This window comes from Sinocyclocheilus rhinocerous, unplaced genomic scaffold (genome assembly GCF_001515625.1).
Source record: "Sinocyclocheilus rhinocerous isolate Xijiao unplaced genomic scaffold, SAMN03320098_v1.1 scaffold935, whole genome shotgun sequence".
Taxonomy (NCBI): domain Eukaryota; kingdom Metazoa; phylum Chordata; class Actinopteri; order Cypriniformes; family Cyprinidae; genus Sinocyclocheilus; species Sinocyclocheilus rhinocerous.
The window spans coordinates 101,289-120,514 of record NW_015659710.1 but is presented as its reverse complement, the minus strand read 5'-3'; the positions used below and the strand labels follow the sequence as shown (position 1 = coordinate 120,514).

General features: G+C 35.6%; 2 protein-coding genes across 2 annotated transcripts in view; one reads left to right on the top strand and one right to left on the bottom strand.

Moving 5' to 3' along the window:
* Positions 1-3,069, bottom strand: part of slc35d1a (solute carrier family 35 member D1a) — a 7,973-nt gene extending 4,904 nt beyond the window's left edge. Inside the window, exons 1-7 of the mRNA XM_016532942.1 lie at positions 2,738-3,069; positions 2,102-2,135; positions 1,905-1,991; positions 1,645-1,712; positions 1,470-1,541; positions 1,301-1,369; positions 959-1,061 (exon numbers count right to left, since the gene is read on the bottom strand). Coding sequence (XP_016388428.1) covers positions 959-1,061; positions 1,301-1,369; positions 1,470-1,541; positions 1,645-1,712; positions 1,905-1,991; positions 2,102-2,135; positions 2,738-2,883 — 579 coding nt within the window. The 5' untranslated portion in view covers positions 2,884-3,069. The remainder of the gene's footprint in view (positions 1-958; positions 1,062-1,300; positions 1,370-1,469; positions 1,542-1,644; positions 1,713-1,904; positions 1,992-2,101; positions 2,136-2,737) is intronic.
* Positions 3,070-6,553: 3,484 nt separating this feature from the next.
* Positions 6,554-19,226, top strand: il23r (interleukin 23 receptor). The gene is made up of 16 exons (XM_016532938.1): positions 6,554-6,658; positions 6,745-6,983; positions 7,062-7,334; positions 7,781-7,898; positions 8,085-8,248; positions 8,442-8,578; positions 9,813-9,969; positions 10,054-10,136; positions 11,697-11,895; positions 12,036-12,224; positions 12,401-12,499; positions 13,057-13,212; positions 15,414-15,590; positions 16,304-16,391; positions 16,590-16,680; positions 18,107-19,226. The coding sequence occupies exons 2-16, from the start codon at positions 6,920-6,922 to the stop codon at positions 18,698-18,700; spliced, it is 2,589 nt and encodes an 862-aa protein (XP_016388424.1). The 5' UTR covers positions 6,554-6,658; positions 6,745-6,919; the 3' UTR covers positions 18,701-19,226.

Genomic DNA, 19,226 nt, shown 5'->3' with positions numbered 1-19,226 from the left:
GTAGGTATGTGGGGGCGTGTTCGAACGAGCCGTTTTAGGTAGGTGTGGCTGACTCTGAACTTTTATAAAGAATATCTCTTTGGATTTGAGACTTTAGTCTTTGCAACTTTACAGATCTTCTTTATGCACCAAGAGCTTGTAACACTCCAAAGAGAAAGGAAAAATTGAAATCGCATCATATGACCCCTTTAAATAGATAAAAATGTCTCCTTTGTCAAATTATGAACAACAAATTAAGCCAGCACGGACAGGTTTGCAAGAAAAACCCTCATCCTCATGAACAAAACGTTGCAAAGTGAAATTTATGTAGTGAATTATTTCATGACATTTTCATTAAAGGGGTCCTATTATGCTCTTTTACAAAGTCTTGATTATGTTTTGGGGGTGTACTAGAACATGCTCTCATGCTTGGTGGTTCGAAAAACGCATTATTTTTCACATAATTTACATTATTAAAATACCTTTCTCCCCAGCCTGGCACAAACGGCTCGATTAGTTCCGGCTTTGATGAAGGTCCGCCTTCCGAAAAACAAAATGTGTTGTGATTTGTTAGCTGTCCCAGTGCGTTGTGATTGGCGAACAGCTTAGGTGGTGTTTCAGTACTGCAACGCCCCTTGCTCCGTCTTTCAACATAAGCTTTTTGGGCGAATCCGGCACTGTACTGTCATGTTGTGGACGCTGTCCTCAGTAAAATGCGCAGCCCACAATAGCAAATTGGGGTTATAATGCTCAGGGACAGAGTTAAAAAATAAATTGCAACCACTGCTTCCTGACATCATCCGCTTTCGGAAGCCCAAACAATTCACAAAACTTAGTGATCCATGGGGAGTTGCTTCATTTTTGTGCAAGCATAGGAAAGCAGTATATCTCAATAAATGACTACAGAGAACAGCTGCTGCTTAAGGGAGCATTCAAGGCATTTGAGTAATCTCTATCATGAATGTGTTTCTTTCCTTACCTTAGAGTCAAGTTTCTGTTTCACAAAAGCTCCATTGGCAGCAGTTAAGACATCGTTCATTAAAATGAACACGTACCCTTGCAGGTCAAAAGCCAAGTCAGCACTGCACAAGAAATATAAGGGAACTCATCAAACACTGTAAAAAACATATGTGTTCCTCATACTTTATGAGTAAGATAGTGATGTATAATTAACTTCTATGTTGCAACACATAAACAATCTTATAAACAATAACTTTCCTCTATAAAGCAGTAAATAAGTGGCATGTTCTTCCAGCAAGAGAAGGCTGAATTCTATTGAATTTTGAATTCTATCAAACAATGAGCCACTGAAAACTTTTACCTTGCAGCTAAAAAGGCCCCTAGAATCATAGTAAATACTGTCAGCTGAACTGGCCGGGAGAATTTCTTCCTGTAATGAGGGACATAACCAGTGATATTTTTATCATACTATTAATTAATTAGATATAAGCTATCAGAGACACTGTAGTAATTGGAGAACTTTCACTTACTTTAACAAGAAACCCTCCGCCAGCATTGTGAAGAGAATAGAAAACCTCCTCAATACTGTAAACATTGGCAGGCTGAAGGAAGGAAAACCACATAATTAGATACAAATACATAAAATACAAAACAAGGCAGATGTATTATATGTAATATTTAAAGCTGTTATGTACTGGATCATACTTAAGTCTTTTTGTCCCAAAGAGTCCTGTTATTTGATTTCCAACATATAGAAGAGGTAGCGGAAATGTCTGTAGTAACAAGAAGGTAGGTATTGAAAAAGCATAACAAGAAAGTTGTAAGCAACACTTACAAAGCTGCATTGTTTTGCAGGCCCATGTGGGTATCTTTTCCCATGTCAACAAAAAAAAGACTTGCACATGTATTCTTTGGGGAAGAACACGTGACAACACGCACACGTTTAAAGGGCCAGCATTCCTCACCTTTCTAGGTATGCTATCATCAAATTCTGGGAAGGTGATCACCCGGAGGGCCTTTCCCACCCGTAACACAACAACTGTTGCCAGCATCTGCAAAGTAAAGTCATGATATGTAAATGCCGCTCTGCTCTGTAACATAATGTGTAAAGCCCAAAGTATGGAAAGTGAGAAAAACTTTTATCAGACAAAAGAAAACCGACCTGACCAATGCCAACACCTATCGAAGAGGGGAACCTGTTTGGGAAGATTGTTTTTAGCAAAGACTGAAAGCACAGCGTTTTGTTTACATGCTTCTTCCATTATAATTACATTTGAAAGCTATCCTCACTTCAGTCCATACAAAACGCATTTATTTTACAATTACACTATTTACATGCACATTTTAAGGCTTCTTGCATTTAAAAGAAAAAAAAAACAAAGGCAAATTCTGGATAATCATCATTTTAAATAGTTTAAACCAGGTAGTAGCTCACTATGTTTATAAAAATGGAATGTGGTGGTACCAAAGTACAGAAAGGGTAACAACATTACACTTGATATAAACCTTAGTACTGAATGAGTACCATATTCATGTACCATTGTATTTACATGGTACTCCAAGGATACTAGCATCACAATGATACATGTTGGTATTAGCACGATAAGTCCCTAAATGCATGGTAATAACATTGTACTTTTTGTTTTTAAAACAACCAGCTTCAGTCTCACATTGCATGTTTAAATCAGCCCACGGAGATCAACGTCCTTCTGCACAACTATCCCAAGTATTCTGCATCTAGAGACAGTCAAGCACTTGGAGAGTATGTAACTCCAGTAAAAAGTAACGTTATTCTTACCTGTAATTGGTCAGGACGCTCTTGTTCACTACAACTATAAGGAAAGAGCTGATTCCATAAAAGCCCGCAGCTAAAAGTTTGAAGAGTACCGTTAACGTTTGGTCCGCCATGCCAGCGGCTTCATTCCTCGGCTCACATTGCTCCATTCTGAACGCAGCACCTTTCTTCCTCCCAACGTTGACGGCTCTGAACTTCCGCCATGTTTACAGAGCTACGTATAATGTTTTTTTTTTGTTTTTGTTTTTTTATTATTGCATTGCTAAGAACATACACAATCAATGCCAGGGGTACATACAATTGAGAGTACAAATGCAGGTTACAAAATCAGGAAAATATCGAGCTACGTATAATGTGACGACAACATTTCTAATTTACATACGTCAGTGCTGTGCTCTCTGTCGCCTCCCTGCGGCAGCGGACTGCAAGATATTTGCCCACAGAGCGACATAACACTACGCAGACTAATAAAGAGGATTTAAATTTAATTTAAACTTTCATACAGGATATTATTTTACCTCAAGTTGTTAGACTTTTTTTTAATTCACTAGTTTAACATTGTCCATTAGCATATAGCAAAACAGATTTTTATTTTAAATTCCTTTTAATACGAAATTAACCATGGTTTTACCACAAATAAAAAAAAGGTTACTATAGTTAAACCACAGCACACTCAGCTAACAGTTTTTTGTTATAAGAACCTTCTCCAAACACAACTGACTTCCAGACACAGCCTTCGATGAAATCAACTGAAATGCAAAAGACATTAAATCTTTCGTGATCTCAGCAGAGAATGATTAAACAACTCCCCAAACAGCATCACCAGCTTCACTCATTAACCAGACTGACTTTATTTCTGTCAGACATCTACAAAAGTGCTTATTGAGAATTAACAGAGATTTAGATGATGATGTTTTGTTTCATTTGACGTTACCATCAAGGTGATTAGTGTTTGCTTTAGTTGGGCTCTTGACCCTTGACTTTATAACATGATATTTTTTGGGCTGCTGTAACTGTGTTTGTAAAGCACATTTTTATGGCAAGAATTACCAAAAAGAGACTGCAACCAGGTGATATCGGTTTGTTATTGATGATAACTACACAATCTTCACCCAGTTTCAGTATGCTGTCTTTGTAAGAACTGGCTCTTCCTGCAGATGAAAAAAACTGCTTTGTTAAGTTTCATACATAAAAACGGTGATCTTTCAAGGATTATGGGGGGATGGGGGGCTCATGTTCATAGTCTTCCTCTCATAAGATTGCGTAATGCTGAATTTTCATGAACTGCAATGTTTTTGGTTTTATGTCAATGTTTTATGATACATGATATATAGTATTATATTTGTTTTAACTGTATACATTTGCAGTTTCAATAATATTCATGAAAAATGTAATGAAATTAAAAAATTATAAATAATTTTTTAGCAAAAAAGAAAGGAATAAATAAAAGCACAAGTTGTTGGAAAGTATGTATAAGGTGTCAATAAGTACTGTGTTAAAGCTTATAATAGCACCAATTGAATCAACACAAACAACATTTCTGAGGAAAAATATTAACTATAAGTAAGCTTACACTTATTCTAAGTTAGATCCACTATTGTATGCTGTTGCCGTATGGCAACATATCATAAAGTACCCTAAAATAATATTTTTTTCAAAAAATTTTTTACAGCACTTCAAGTTAAGCCATTCTTAGAAAAGAAAAAGATTCAAATATTTTTTTCTATCGGTCTATCATAATGCGTGCAGTAGAGACGTTTCTTTTATGCCAAAAATAGGATATTAAATAAAGATCATGTTCCATGAACATGTTCATGAATCATGTTCATGTTCCATTTTGTAAATTTCCTACCGTAAATAGGCTAGCCTAGGCTATCAATGTATAAATCTCAATTTCAAAAAATTGACCCTTATTTTGTGGTCCAGGCGGTCACATATAGCCTACTTCTTATTATCTTTGGGTTATTAGGCTATGTTTATAATGCTGTTATTAAATTAATTTGATTTTGTTTTGTGTAGTGTGGAAATGAAATAAAAACAAGAACAACAACAACACACACACACACACACACACACCACATGGGCTAAAAATATTAAAGGCATAGTTTCATTAAAATTGTGACAATATAAAACAATGATTATTAGCCCACATTTGATACCCCCAGTTAATAATTTTAAACAGGCTTCCATTTTCTAAGTAGATTAACAGTTCAAAGAAGAACTTCAAAGGTGCTGACTGTTTTAAAAAAAAAAAAAAAAACGAATTGAGGTCAGAAGACCACATTTTGTGCACACTTGATGTTTTTATGTTACAAAATGAGGACAGATATATGATTAAGTTGCTTTTAAACTTTCTCTTTGATGTTATTTTTAATGTGATATCCGATAAATCATCCATTTAATAATATTCATATTGTAGGTATATGAATCTTTCTCATCAATTCAAATGATCCTAATGTAGTCTAACAGAGGTACTTTAAAGACAGATGACTCCTGAGATAAAGTCATATCATAGGTCAGCAACTGTGCAATCAAATGCTTTGAAGTGACAAAGTATATGAGTAACTATTGAAGGAGATTTTTGCGAATAACACAAAAAAGTGTGTATATTTTAATGTCTCTTTTCATATTCACAAAAGAAAAAGGTATTAAGGTATATTTATAAAGCTTAACATACAAATTAATGAGACATTTTTAAATGTCTTTCTTTCTTTCTTTCTTTCTTTCCTCTTTTCTTTATTTATTAAATACTTGTGGTCTGTCTTTGTGGTTTAGTGTGCCAGTTTCACACAAACTGTAATTGTGGGACTGACACTAACCTCATTGTTTTCTTTTGTATTGTTCATTTTTCAGTTTCCACCTTAACGGTAAACAACTCGATCTCACAATTTATCAGGAGTTTATGTTTTCATTGTTTATTATTATTATTATTATTATTATAAACGCCTCTGCTTATTAATCTACTGTTATTAGTGCAATCTTTGTATTACTCTGTATCTCAGATTCACCTTATATATGTCAGTGGGTTTTCCCCAGAAACACTTTGAAGATGAAGATGGAAAGTAGCCTAAGTTTAAACGAGATCAAAAATCTGGGGCAGACAGGAAGGCTGTTCTGTGGTGTTATTTTCACACGCTAAGCACATGTGAGAGGGAACGTGTGAGGAGAACATGGGTAATTCGGTCTTATTTCGTTGTTCCAGAGCCTCACATTTTTAGCTATGAATAAATATATGTTTTAATATCAACAGATCTTGTTTAGGTGTAAAATGTATGTTTAATGAGAGGCATCATAGGGCTTCATGAGGAAGATTTACTCAATTAATGAGCGTTGTTCTCTTTTTCTCCACTGGTTTTCACATCCCTCTAACGTCAAACGTGCCTTTGTTATGTGAAGTTGTCTGCCCTGTGGATCAAGCTAGTGAAAATCTATGATGGAAACAGGAGAGGAGCCCAAATTGAGGAGAAATCACCGTTTTAAAAGTGCATTAGGAAAGGTTTGTTTGGTTTTCTCTTTTGACATATCCACTTCTTCCACTGCCGTTTGATGTATATCATACTGAACTACATATTTTTCAGTTTTATATTTGAATTATCATTATTCTTTAATTCATGACTTTAAAGTTAATGTAACATCATCATATTTCATTTTATGTACAGTATGCGGTGCCGGTGATGTAGCTAAGTGTGATAGCAGTTAACGATTGTTGATGACTAAAAAGGCGGTTTAATAAGTATGCATGTAGAAACACGCTTCAGAGTTTCACAACAGGCATAAATACCACAAATCTAGGTCATTGCCCCTTAAAAGAGCAAGGCAACTCTGAGAAAACAGGGTTGACATAAAAAGATTAGGCTTGTAACATTAAGTATCGCTCATGAGAATGCTGACTATTTACACAGATCGCAAGCTTATCATTTTCTGGTAACATTCTATCTTGGTGTTTTTTTTTTAATGCCTTTGATATACGTACAGATGTGTGACCTGTTTTATGTGACATCTTTAAAAAGGGACGATGGTATTGAAGGCAACCCACTTTTTGTTCTGACTATATGCTGGTTTGCTTCATGCAAATGCATTTGAGAGAACAGAGAAGACGGGAGAAGAGGCTTAAGGACTAGGCATGAAGTGTGGAGAAAAATATTTACTGATCATCATAGAAACCCAGAACAAGAAAGGCATGAAATGGATTTTTTCATCAGAGTCTGGCAGGTGGTCTTTCTTCTCCTTTTCAGCGGCAAATTCTGCGGTGAGTAAAGTCATTGTGATTATATTTGTTTTACATTGGAATGTTTTTAAATGAATAGTGTTTTCTCTCTCTGCTCAGACTGCTACAGAGTCAGTTGTGTTGGAAAGCTGATAGTAGATTCAGATGTTATCCACCTGGGCTCCAACTTGACTGTAGGCTGCCAATCAAACACTGAGCACTGTGGGAGACACTTTGCCATAGTCTTCAATGGAGAGACCATTTTCGAAACAATTAATTGCTCTGTAATAAAAACACAGATAGTCATCAATCAGCCCAGATTTTGGCTACTCTGCAAGGTGAAGGAGGGAGACACATGGCACACTGTTTGCGGCCAAGATTTCAAGGCTGGCTGTAAGTTCATGTTATCTGTATTTGAACGCTCTGCATCATAGATGCAAGAACAAATATATTATTATGTTAATATCTCTGGTTTTATTCAAGTACAACTCAATCTGACTCAATCTGATTTGAAGGGTTAAATAGCTTAAGGAGTTTAAGAAAGAGACATCTGCACGTATGTGACCCTGGACCACAAAACCAGTCTTAAGTCGAAAAATTGACCCTTATGACTAGTTTTGTGGTCCAGGGTCACATATGTTAATGATTAACAGATCATGTACATGAAATATACATAAAAAATGTATGAATCAAAACTGTGATATTTGTGATATTCATCAACTGTTAATTTCCTACATGTTTCTTATTTGGTTAAAAATGTTAGTTAGTTGTGTACATTCTGTACAATTAACCAGATTTTGATTACGAATATCCAGCTATTAATTAGTTTTCTGCTTTAGACCCTCCAGGTAAACCGAAATTCAGCTGCGTCACATACCAAAATTCGGAGTATGTTAACTGCTCTCTAGTGGTTACAACTGAGACATATTTATTTACCAATTTCACAGTGACATTTCAGTAAGTATGTCAAATTTTCTTATTTTAACAGTTTGATAACATCAAGGTGCTTTATCATATATCCGATATTTATCATATCATAGAAACTTTGTAAAAAAAAATGTTTTTTTTTCAAATATAGAGTTAAAGATCAAAATAGCCTTTCTTGTGTTTAATCTTTCTTTAATGTCTTTCTTCCATGCAAAGCAACAGCACATCCCAGTTCCTCCAGTATGCGATGAACAAAGACGGCCATGTCTCTATTCCACGATCGCTGTTTGTTGAGAACATGACATATAAAGTCCATGTAAGAGGTCACAATGCATTAGGAGAGTCACACTCTACTTTCAACTTCTCGATCTGGGACATTGGTAAGAGACTAAATTACAAACACTTACTAATTTCTGAAGCACTTTCTCATTTTGATCATATCATGAGCTCTTGATTGCTTAATCTTATTCTTTCGCTCAGTGAAAGGGGTATGAATTTTGACGTACCAAATGTACATATATGTGTTTAGCTGAATCATGTGTTTTGACATTTTTTGACATTGTTTTTGTTCAGTAATTCCAAGCACTCCAGATATAACACGAGTTGTGTTTGAAAATGGCACTCTTTCTCCTACAATATGCTGGAATGGCTCAGAAGATATTTTGAAACCAATTTTGAGGTTCAGAGAAGCACATGATAACCAGGACTGGGTGAGAGTCAAATACTGATTTCTTATATAAAAAAGGATTTGTGAAAAATGTGTTCTGGTTAAAGGAATAGTTCATCCAAAAATGAATATTTGCTGAGAATTTATTCACCCTCAGGCTATCCAAGAAGTAGATGAGTTTGTTTCTTCATAGGAACATTGGGTTTAGAAAAGACTTGTTTTGACATTTTTTGACATTGTTTTTGTTCAGTAATTCCAAGCACTCCAGATATAACACGAGTTGTGTTTGAAAATGGCACTCTTTCTCCTACAATATGCTGGAATGGCTCAGAAGATATTTTGAAACCAATTTTGAGGTTCAGAGAAGCACATGATAACCAGGACTGGGTGAGAGTCAAATACTGATTTCTTATATAAAAAAGGATTTGTGAAAAATGTGTTCTGGTTAAAGGAATAGTTCATCCAAAAATGAATATTTGCTGAGAATTTACTCACCCTCAGGCTATCCAAGAAGTAGATGAGTTTGTTTCTTCATAGGAACATTGGGTTTGGAAAAGACTAACATTACTGGCTCCTCTGCATAGAATAGGTGGCGTCAGAATGAGAGTTCATACTGCTTATAAAATCAACATAATCCACACTACTTCGACTACAGTCAATCAATTAATTAATGCCTTGTGAAGTGAAAAGCTGTGTGTTTGTAAGAAACAAATCCATCATTAAGGCATTTTAATTTTAAGCCGTCATTTCCATAATCCATAATAACATTTCCTGCAGTGAAAAAGTTCATCCCATGTTGTTCTCTAAAATCAAAATCTACCGAAATATTTGTTTAGAACTGTTCTGGACTGTGCTGGGCTTGATCTGTGTATATTTCTCTCCTGATTCAGACGAGATGAGAAAGTAATACTATAGAGGACTCATATTTTAGCTAGAAGCAATGGTTTAAAGTTAAAAGTTTCTTAATGATGGATTTGTTTCTTACAAATATGCAGCTTTTTGCTTCTCATGACGTTAATTGATGGACTGGAGTTGTGTGGATTACTTGTGGATTATTGTGATGTTTTTATCAGCTGTTTGGACTCTCATTCTGACGGCACCCATTTACTGCAATGGATCCAATGGTGAGTGATGTAATGCTCCAAATCCCCAAATCTGTTCTGATGAAGAAAAAACTCATCTATATCTTGAGTATTTTCATTTTTGGGTGAACTGTTCTTCTGAAAGCAAGCCATCCATTAGCTGTCTTAGATATTTTTGCTATCGTTTTTGATCAGGGCCAGGGAAGTGTGAAGGAGCTCCAAGCTGGATGTATTTTGATGCAGGAAGCATTAGAACCGTTGACGCCCTATCAGTTTGAGCTGAGAGTGTGTGTTACTTCAACAAACTGCAGCATGTGGAGTCATCCCTTCAATATAATCAGCCCAGGAATTGGTAATTCCTTTTTATTCACATTAGTTTAGTCGATGTGTTTTATCAGCATATTGTTTTGACAAAAAATTTTTTTATATGTTCTAGCACCCTCACACAAACTTGATGTGTGGAGAGTCATCAACAGGACCAGTACTCATGGAGCTCTGAATGTCACAGTGTTGTGGAAGGTAACAGCACCACCTACTGGACATATAAATCAAAGATTTCAAACAAAGGAAAAACTGTGTATAACATAAATTACTGTCAAACAGTTTGGGGTTGGTAAGATTTTTTATGTTTTTGAAATAATTTGGCACTCAAGCAACTCATAAAAAAAAAAAGTTTTTTTGTGGAAACTGTGATACTTTTTTCAGGATTCTTTAAAGAATAAAATGTTCAAAAGAACATTTATTTTAAATTTATTGTAACTTTTTAAGTAAAGTAAAAATTTTCTTAAGTAAGTCTTTACTGTCACTTTTGATCAATTAAATGAATAAAAGTATTAATTTCTTTAAAAAATCTCTCTGACCTCAAACTTTTGAATGTTACTTTACATTATATAGCACCTTAAATGTCAACCGCTTTTTACAAATATAAACATTTCCATTTACGCAAAAGAGTTTGCATGGTCATTGTCACATATTTTCTTAGTGATTAGTGACTCACAAATCTTAAATATTTCTTATTCATTTTAATTTTCTGAAATTCTGGTCTGAAATATTAGTGTCATTCACAGAAGTATAGCTTTCTTTTAATCAATCTCTTGAATGCGTCAGTTCTGTGAGTGAATAAACTACTTGACATGTTTAGCAGCCCACATTAATTCATGCACTCCAAGTACTATTTGTCATAAAAATGTCATTATTTATTCACCTTCATGTTGTCCCAAAATAAAGGTTCTTTATTTGAATCAATGGTTCTATGAAGAACCTTTAACATCCATGGAACCTTTCCATTGGACAAAGGGATTTTTTATTGTGGAAGAAAGTTCTTTAGATTATCAAAATGTCCTAGAAAGTGGTTCTTTTAAGAACCAATTACTGAATGATTTTTTGGGGAACCCAAAATGGTTCTTCTATGGTATTGCTTCGAAAACCCCTCTTTGGAACCATAATTTTTAAAAGTGCATATCACTTTCTTTCTGTGGAGCATTAGGTATTAGTCTGTACACTGTACTCCAGGTATTTTGAAGACTCATGATAGATTTATGTGAGGAACAGACATTAAATTAAAGGGAAAATTCTCTCGTCATTTACTCACCCTTAAGCTGTCCCAGATGTATGTGACTTTCTTTCTTCTGTGGAACACAAATGGAGATTTTTATAAAAGCATCCATAATATGCCAAGTGGTCATAGTTGGTGCTAAAAAAAAACATGCAAAACAAACATGACGGTAATCCATAAGACTACAATTGTTGAATCAGTGTCTGCTGAAGCGAAATGATAGTTGAGTGTAAGAAAAAAAAATGATATTTTACATTTTTTAAACTATAAACCATAATAAGAGAATTTTTGGGTGGTCTATCTCTTTATTTCTCCGTCCCACTCAAGAATCGAGTTTGTGAATTAGATCAGTCCAGTCTGAGAATTAATCACTCAATTCAGTTTGTGAACCACATTTCAGTTCATTGAAAGAACTGACTAAAAAGAATGTCAGTATCATGTCATATGGGGGGGGGCATTATCACAGGCCTTTGCCCTCAACATGAACTCACTTGATGACTATTTATTTCTCCTTCTTCTTACAGCGCTATACACCAGAATATTACAGTGGAGATTTGTTACATTACAAGTTATCTTATAAAGAAGAAGGCAAGATCCATGAACTGAATTGCCCAGCTCACGTCACTCGTCAAACTCTTCAGCTGAACGCAGCTGTAGTTAACGTCAGTGCTGTGACAGCAGCAGGTTCCTCCCCACCTGCACCTGTCAGCTTGATATATACAGGTGAGAGCCTGTTTATTATTTAATTTATTTTATGTTTTTTAGTTTTGTAGGATACACAGAAAGTGTTCATTTACAAGACATCTACATGAGCTTAGTCTAAATGAAAATGTGATATTATTTTCTGTGTGCGTGTGTCACAGGTAAACCAGCCCCAATGATAACACATTTAGTTCCAGCAGCAGGGGGCAGTGTGCTTCTAGCGTGGGACGTGTCTCATTACAGTGAGGAGATGGAGGGCATTCTGGGATTTGTTGTGCAGTGGCAACAGAGTACAATGCACTTAGAATGGAAGAGATTAGGAAAAGACTATAATTTTACAATCCTACAAGGTAAGAGTTTTTCAAAATCTAGTGATGTTGATCTTAACATCTAAGGATTAAAATAATAAAAATGGTTTAAAAACGCATCATAACATGTTATGCAGATTAATGTAGTTCATGTAATGGTGTTCATTATTCAAGTTTCATTATAAAGTCCTTAAACAATTCTGAACTTGTTCTTGCAGGTATGCAAGCCGGTGTCTTGTATAACATTTCTTTATATACTGAAGAAGCCAGTGGAGTTTCAGCCCCTGCATTTGTTCAGGTTTACGCAAAGGAAGAGAGTAAGTACATGTTTACTATATTTGCAGTTTCTCTCTCTTGCTTGTTTTCTATTTTAACATATTTTGAAATGTAATTCGTTCCTATTTTTTAGTATTTCCTTTTTAAATTTTTTTTTTTTTTTTTTTTTTTTGATGAATAGAAAGTTTTGAACCTTAGTAAACATTTTCCATACCTGTTCATGTTTACATGTTTACGTGTTACACTTCATATAAGTTCGGATGAGGTTTTTCCATATTTATAATAAATAACTAAGTTTAATTATATCTGACTCTTAACATTATTACGATTACTAATACGTCATAGATGTTTTAGGCTAAACTTTTTTTTGTAACAAAAGAGCAGTAAACAAAAAGTGTTACAATAATCTCTGCTCTCCCTCTAAATTGCCACAAGAGGGCAGTGACAGAGAACTTGTCAAAAGAAGTCAGTTTATGAGTTTATTAAATACAGTAGCATTTTAAAAAGTGAACTTTTTTTATTATTATTATTTTTAAATCCTGCTCAGTGACTGAAGGGTCACTTAATCTCTTAATCTACGCTATTGTTTCTTTTTCAGAGCCTCTATCTGGTCCAGATGTATCAATTACCAATACAGGGGAAAAAAAGATTTGGATTCAATGGGATGAGCTTAATCAAGATAAACAAAGGGGATTTATCACAAACTACACCATTTACTTCCAGAGACAAAGAGACAAGAGACTTCTTCAGAACCGTGAGTAAAACAGCTGTCTGTGAGTGTGTTGAGCTGTGGTTTGTGTCAGTGTGCCCGAGGGGAGGAGTCACATGGTTTGTCACACAGAATCAGAACTTTTGTTTGTTCCTTAACACTGTCTCAATATAAAAACCGATGATTTTTTTTGTTGTTGTTTTTGTTTTGTTGTTTTTTCACAACCCCTCAGGTGTCTTTAACCTCACCCCACAAGTGATGCAGTGCACCTTTGTGCATTTAGCAGAGTGGAAAGACTTTACCTGTCTTTGGTTTGAGACTCATCACTGTCACACCCACAGTTTGACAGCAGGGTTTTCCACCATTTACTGAAAGAGTTCACATCCTCTTCCAGTAACCCCACTCCCCTACACTTCTACATAACTGGTCTAAAACTGATGTTCTGCGTGTTGCAGAACTATGACGCAAAACATTTAGTGTAAATAAGTTAAGGATTTTAGTAGCAACTAACATGGGAACCAGTTTTTAAAAAGGTTTTATATCTTGTTGCATTGGTGGATTATTTAAAATCCATAACCAATGTCCATGCTTAAAAAAATATATATACCAGCATAAGCCTAAGCTGCTAGTTTTAGCTGGACTTCCAGCCTGGCCAATGTTTAACTAGTTTAGCTGGGCGGCCAGCTAATCTACTAGCTTTACCAGCTAAAAAATTGCACAATACCCCATATAAAGCCAACCAACAGACCAGTTTAAACCAGCTTATTTTTTTTTTTGGTCTGTCATACCCTGATGCAACAACATATGAAACTGAGTATAAAGCAAGCTTCGCCAGGTTGAGAAAGAAGCATAAACCTGCTAAAACCATCTTAAAAAACATCTTAAAAGTGCTAAAAACCTGCTATCTTAACCAGCCAGCAACCAGCTGTTTGGGGTCTATAAGATTTTTTACAAATATTTTACACTCACCAAGGCTGCATTTACAGTATTTGATTAAAAATGCAGTAAAAATATTAACTATTTAAAATAACTGTTTTCAATTTTATTATGATTTAAAATGTAATTTATTCCTTTAATAGTCATGCTGAATTTTCAGCCATTAAACCAGTCTTCAGTGTCATATGATCCTTCAGAAATCATTCTAATATGTTGATTTAGTGCTCAAGAAACATTTATTATTATTATCAATATTGAAAATGTTGTGCTGCTTAATTTTTTGAGGAAACCATGATCATTTTTTTTCAGGATTCTTTCAAAAGAACATCATTTATTAGAAAAAAATAAAGAGTGGTTGTACTATAATTTTATTTAGGGCTGTTGTGCTGTTTTAAAAATCCAGTTAAACTTGATCTACAGCAGTTTGTCTACGATTGTTATTGTTGTTGTTGTTGTTGTTTATTGTTGTGTTCAGGTAATATTTTACTACTGCACAAAAAAAAAATGTAGAGGTGTTGGAAAAAAGATGTCACCCTCAAAGGGACAGGCCCACATATCAGTTTGAACCGAAACTGAAAACTATTCATGGATGGGCTTCACATGCTTAAGATGACTTTCAATTTCTAACGTTATAAAATACTTGTGGTGACACAAAATTATTGGAGAGTAAAGTGCGGTGTATATGTTAGTGGGCGTTCATATGCCCTGTCTGATCCTGCTGGGCATCAGTGTATTCACATATTCTCTAGAGTCTCACCAGAATCTCTCGAGGGCCTCTGTCTTCTGTCATTTCTGTGTCTTCAAAGTTACAGCTCCGGCTGGCGCGAATGAGACCCAGCAGCTATTCTTAACATGTGGCTTCAGGCATGACAGGAAGTAGAGACAACAGCGGAAAGCATGTGGCTATGTGCAAATGTTTCTGTCTCCAACATAAGCTACTCTAACCAAGCTGTTAAACAGACAACAGTAACTAAAAAATGTCTGTTATTATCCAGTGGTATAACGGTGTTGTCAAAAAACGCAGAACAGACAAAAAAGTACATAACGGCTTTTTGTCAGTGTTAAATATCTCCACCCTGCTGAACAGTTACATGAGCATTGTAACTTTGATGTTTTTATTCTACAGAGTTACTCTTAGATCTCTGACCCTTAACCATGAAACCTGGTTCAAATACAAATTGTCAGTCAGCTAACTAGTCATTGCTAAAGTAGAGTGTGAGGGATGCAGATGAATGTTTGATATTATTTTCTGCTGAAAGAAACATCCTGGAAACACTCTTCATCTCCTTATGTTTTATGTGTTCTTGCAGAAACTGTGCCTAATGCATTTCCTAGACGTTTGAGTTGGGAGCTGCAAGGCCAACAGGAGTGTGTCGAAATCCTTGTCTCTGCATGGAATTCTGCGGGTGAAGGGCCCAAAGGGAAACCTGCCACTTGCTGTTGTCACAGCAAACTGCCATACAAAACTGGTTCAGACAAGACAACAGGTGCCTTTCCTTATAAAATAGATGAGAAGGATCAAAGATCATTGGAAAAAAAGTAGTGTTGGATTAGCTAAGTATAGAAACGTTGACCTTAAAATCACAGTTTGACCTAAATGAATAATACAAACATGGATATTTCCAGAAAGTCTCTGCAGAAATGATTAACAAGCGGGGAAGAGTGTTTGGAAGTACAATATTGGACAAAAAAGATGTGCAGATGTGATGTTGCTATATAAAAAAAATTTGAATTCTTCCATCTTCATTTACTCATCCTCATGTAGTTCCAAAACTGTACAACTTTCTTTGTCTGTGGAACACAAAATAAGATATTTCGAAGACTGTTTTTGTCCATAGAGTGAAAGTCATTGAGATCCAAAACAGCACTGGACCACACTGACTTTCATTGTATGAATAAAAAAAGCTGAGACATGTTTAATATTTTTTGTGTTCTACTGATGAAGGAAAGTCATACTGTTCCTTTAAGAGAATCAGCACAAGGTTCAGTGCACATTCTGACTACAATATTACTCATTTTGTAGGGTATGGGTTAGAGTTGCATACCGTGCATACATACAAGACACTGAATAACAGTCATGCATTATTCATAGAGTATGCACTTATAAAGTCATTTCAAAGATATTAGGAACAGTTAATGCATAATTGTTCAAACAATATTATATCATGTGTTAATCTTAATGTGCTTAATGTATTTCCAGGTGGAATGATAGCTGGAATTTGTTTGGCTGCTGCTGTTCCTATGGTGATCCTGGCCAACCTGATGTACCTAAAATGTGTGCGGCAAAGGTGACGTGCTGAACTGGGGGTTTTGGTTTTACTAAGTGTCTGCACTTTCTTTTGTGCAAGTAGTTTCACAATGTGGCTCATGCCTGTAGTCTTTCATAATGTTACAGTCACAGACAGTGTGAATGTAATAACATTGTGTAAGTTAGGTGTGTGTTTATGTTTAACTGTTACTTTTATTTCTCAAAACTCTCTTTACAGAATGATGAAAATGTGCATGTCCATTGGAGTCTCTTGGATTTTCGAAAATCTACCAAAATTTGATAACAGCAATGCTATAAAACTACTAAAGGTAATGGTGTTTATTTATACAGGGTCATTTTAGTTAAATGTTACAATCAACATGCAGTATTATGAGTTTGGAGGCCTTCTCTAAGACCCATGCAATACAAGTGATCTTGTGATGTGTGTTTGTTAGTAGCTCACAAGGTTGGAGGGGGTTACCTTCTAATTCAAAGGTCAGGCATGTTGCGTTTAAATAGAAGTACTCTATTTTCACTCTTCTGAAGCATACTGAACTTCAGGAGGCCACAGAAGCTCAACATAACAGCTGAATATCTGCTGGCATCAATTGTATTTGAGAAAAGCAGCAACTGGACAAGTATATTGAAGCTGTGTCCTGTTTGGCATGTGGGCAGAAGGCCTGAAAATGGAACCTTTCAAAAATAGAAAACATTTAATATTTTTGAGAAAAGTTTCCGCCAGAATTTCCCCCACTATGAAGCACAGTAGCAGAAATGTCATGGTTATACATGTCCTCTGAACTTTGATTATACGAAACTGTAAAATAAGAGTGCCAGTGTTCGTATTTAACACAATAACAGAGTTATGAAGTGGTTATTAACCTTTCTGAGGCCTTACCCAAAGTTTATGCCTGTTATATATGGAGGTTTGGTTGCTAAAACTATTATTTGTTGTCAATATATAACTCACTGGTGGCTATGCACAACTATTGGAAATGGGGTTGTAAAAAAGAGTTAAGAAAAGAGTGAAAAAGCAGACCACACAAGCTAAAACCAATGATTTGATTCACACGAACAGTGGAATGGAAAAAGTAGAATCCAGAAATGCCAAAACTGTGTGAACAACCCCTAATAATCTTGATTGTACTTAAGGAGATAGTTCACCCAAAAATGAAATTTCAGTCATTAATTACTCACCCTCATATCATTCCATTTCCATAAGACCTTTGTTCATCTTCGAAAAACAAATTAAGATACTTTTGATGAAATCCGAGAGCTTTCTGACCATGCATAGACAGCAATGGAACTAATGCATTCAAGGAAGAATTGTTGAATAAAGTTGTTATTTTTGTTTTCTTTGCACACAAAAATTATTCTTGTAGCTTCGTAAAATTACAGTTGAATAACTAATGTCACATGGACTATTTTACCGATGTCCTTGCTACCTTTCTGGGCCTGGGAACATTTTAGTTGCATTGCTGTCTATGGAGGCTCAGAAAGCTCTCTGATTTCATCAAAAATATCTTGATTTGTGTTCCGAAGATGGACAAAGGACTTATGGGTTTGGAATGACATGGGGATGAGTACTTAATGACAGAATTTTCATTTTTGGGTGAACTAATCCTTTAACATATTGATATGCATTAAAATTGATACAATATTGCACCTGTTATTGCAAAAACAGGTTGAATTGCAGGAGCTACATTGTCTTCATACTGCATCTCCATACTTGTTAATACCATTTTTTGCTCTCAGGATGACAGCCATGGCCCTTGGGGAGCTCTTCCTGGAGACAACGATCCTCCCTTAACTCCCATTGAGGAAGTCAGTCTGTCTTTGGAGAGACAAGACTCTTATCCAACTGTGCTTCATGTCACAGAAACACCCACAACGAATCTGTTTTGTATTGATTCTCCTTATAAACCTCAGTTATTGACAGCTTCACAGAGAAATGAAGACTTCTCTGAGACTACAGATGAGGAGCTAAAGGAGGAGGACCAAATCCCTTTCTTGGCGTCGCCATCACATCATGATTTCAGTTGGGATTTATCCTGTATTCCCGTGATACATGGACGTCTTAATAGCTTCTTAGCTATGGATGGAGCGCTGGGCTCTTTGGGCATTCTTGAAGATCTCCTTGTTCCCCCTAAGAAAGCTTCCAATAAGGATGGAGGAGTGGAAGAGAATGAGAGGATTGTAGAAACAGGAGATATAGACCAGAGCACTTTCACAAGTCAAACTGTACTACCCAATGACCTGGAGAGCTGCCTCAGAGGGCCTGTCTTTAATTCAAGCCCATACTCCCCACAAGGGCTTTGCCATAGTTTTTCAGTTCCAGAAGAGGGTTAGGCACTCAAATATCATGCGGCAAGAGTACATCTGAACTATATTCGCATGGATGTGATTTGGCCATAAACACAAACATATACAGGATCTTACATGACATCTTCTTGTACATAAAGCATTAAGTTTTTTTCAGTGATTTAACAGTGATGATAGACTATTTTCTTTATATTGTCTGCATATACAGTGTGGCTTTAGTCAGATCTAAATCACTTTGTGGTTTCCGCACACTCTGAGGATAGTGTCTAAAGTAAGCTGTACTGTATGTTGCTGATCGATTTATTCATAGGAACTTCTTCCTCTTGAATACTATTTTGACACAAAAGAAAAGACACATGACACACACTGCACTTTTTTCTGCTTAATTGTACTGAATGTGCACTTGTAGTGTACTTCAAATCCTAAAAGTGTATTTAAAAAAACTATACTTGGAGATTATATAATATTTACTAAATAAAAGACCACTTAAAGGTCAAGTATGTCGTTTTTGCGATACTAGTGTCACCTAGCGGAATCACAAAAATAAAGCATA

Excerpts from the sequence above, each read along its gene's own strand:
- il23r (XM_016532938.1), top strand. The coding sequence starts at position 6,920 with ATGGATTTTTTCATCAGAGTCTGGCAGGTGGTCTTTCTTCTCCTTTTC. Across the intron at positions 11,896-12,035 it reads TGTCAGCTTGATATATACAG|GTAAACCAGCCCCAATGATA; the intron begins GTGAGAGCCTGT and ends CGTGTGTCACAG. Across the intron at positions 12,225-12,400 it reads TAATTTTACAATCCTACAAG|GTATGCAAGCCGGTGTCTTG; the intron begins GTAAGAGTTTTT and ends TTGTTCTTGCAG.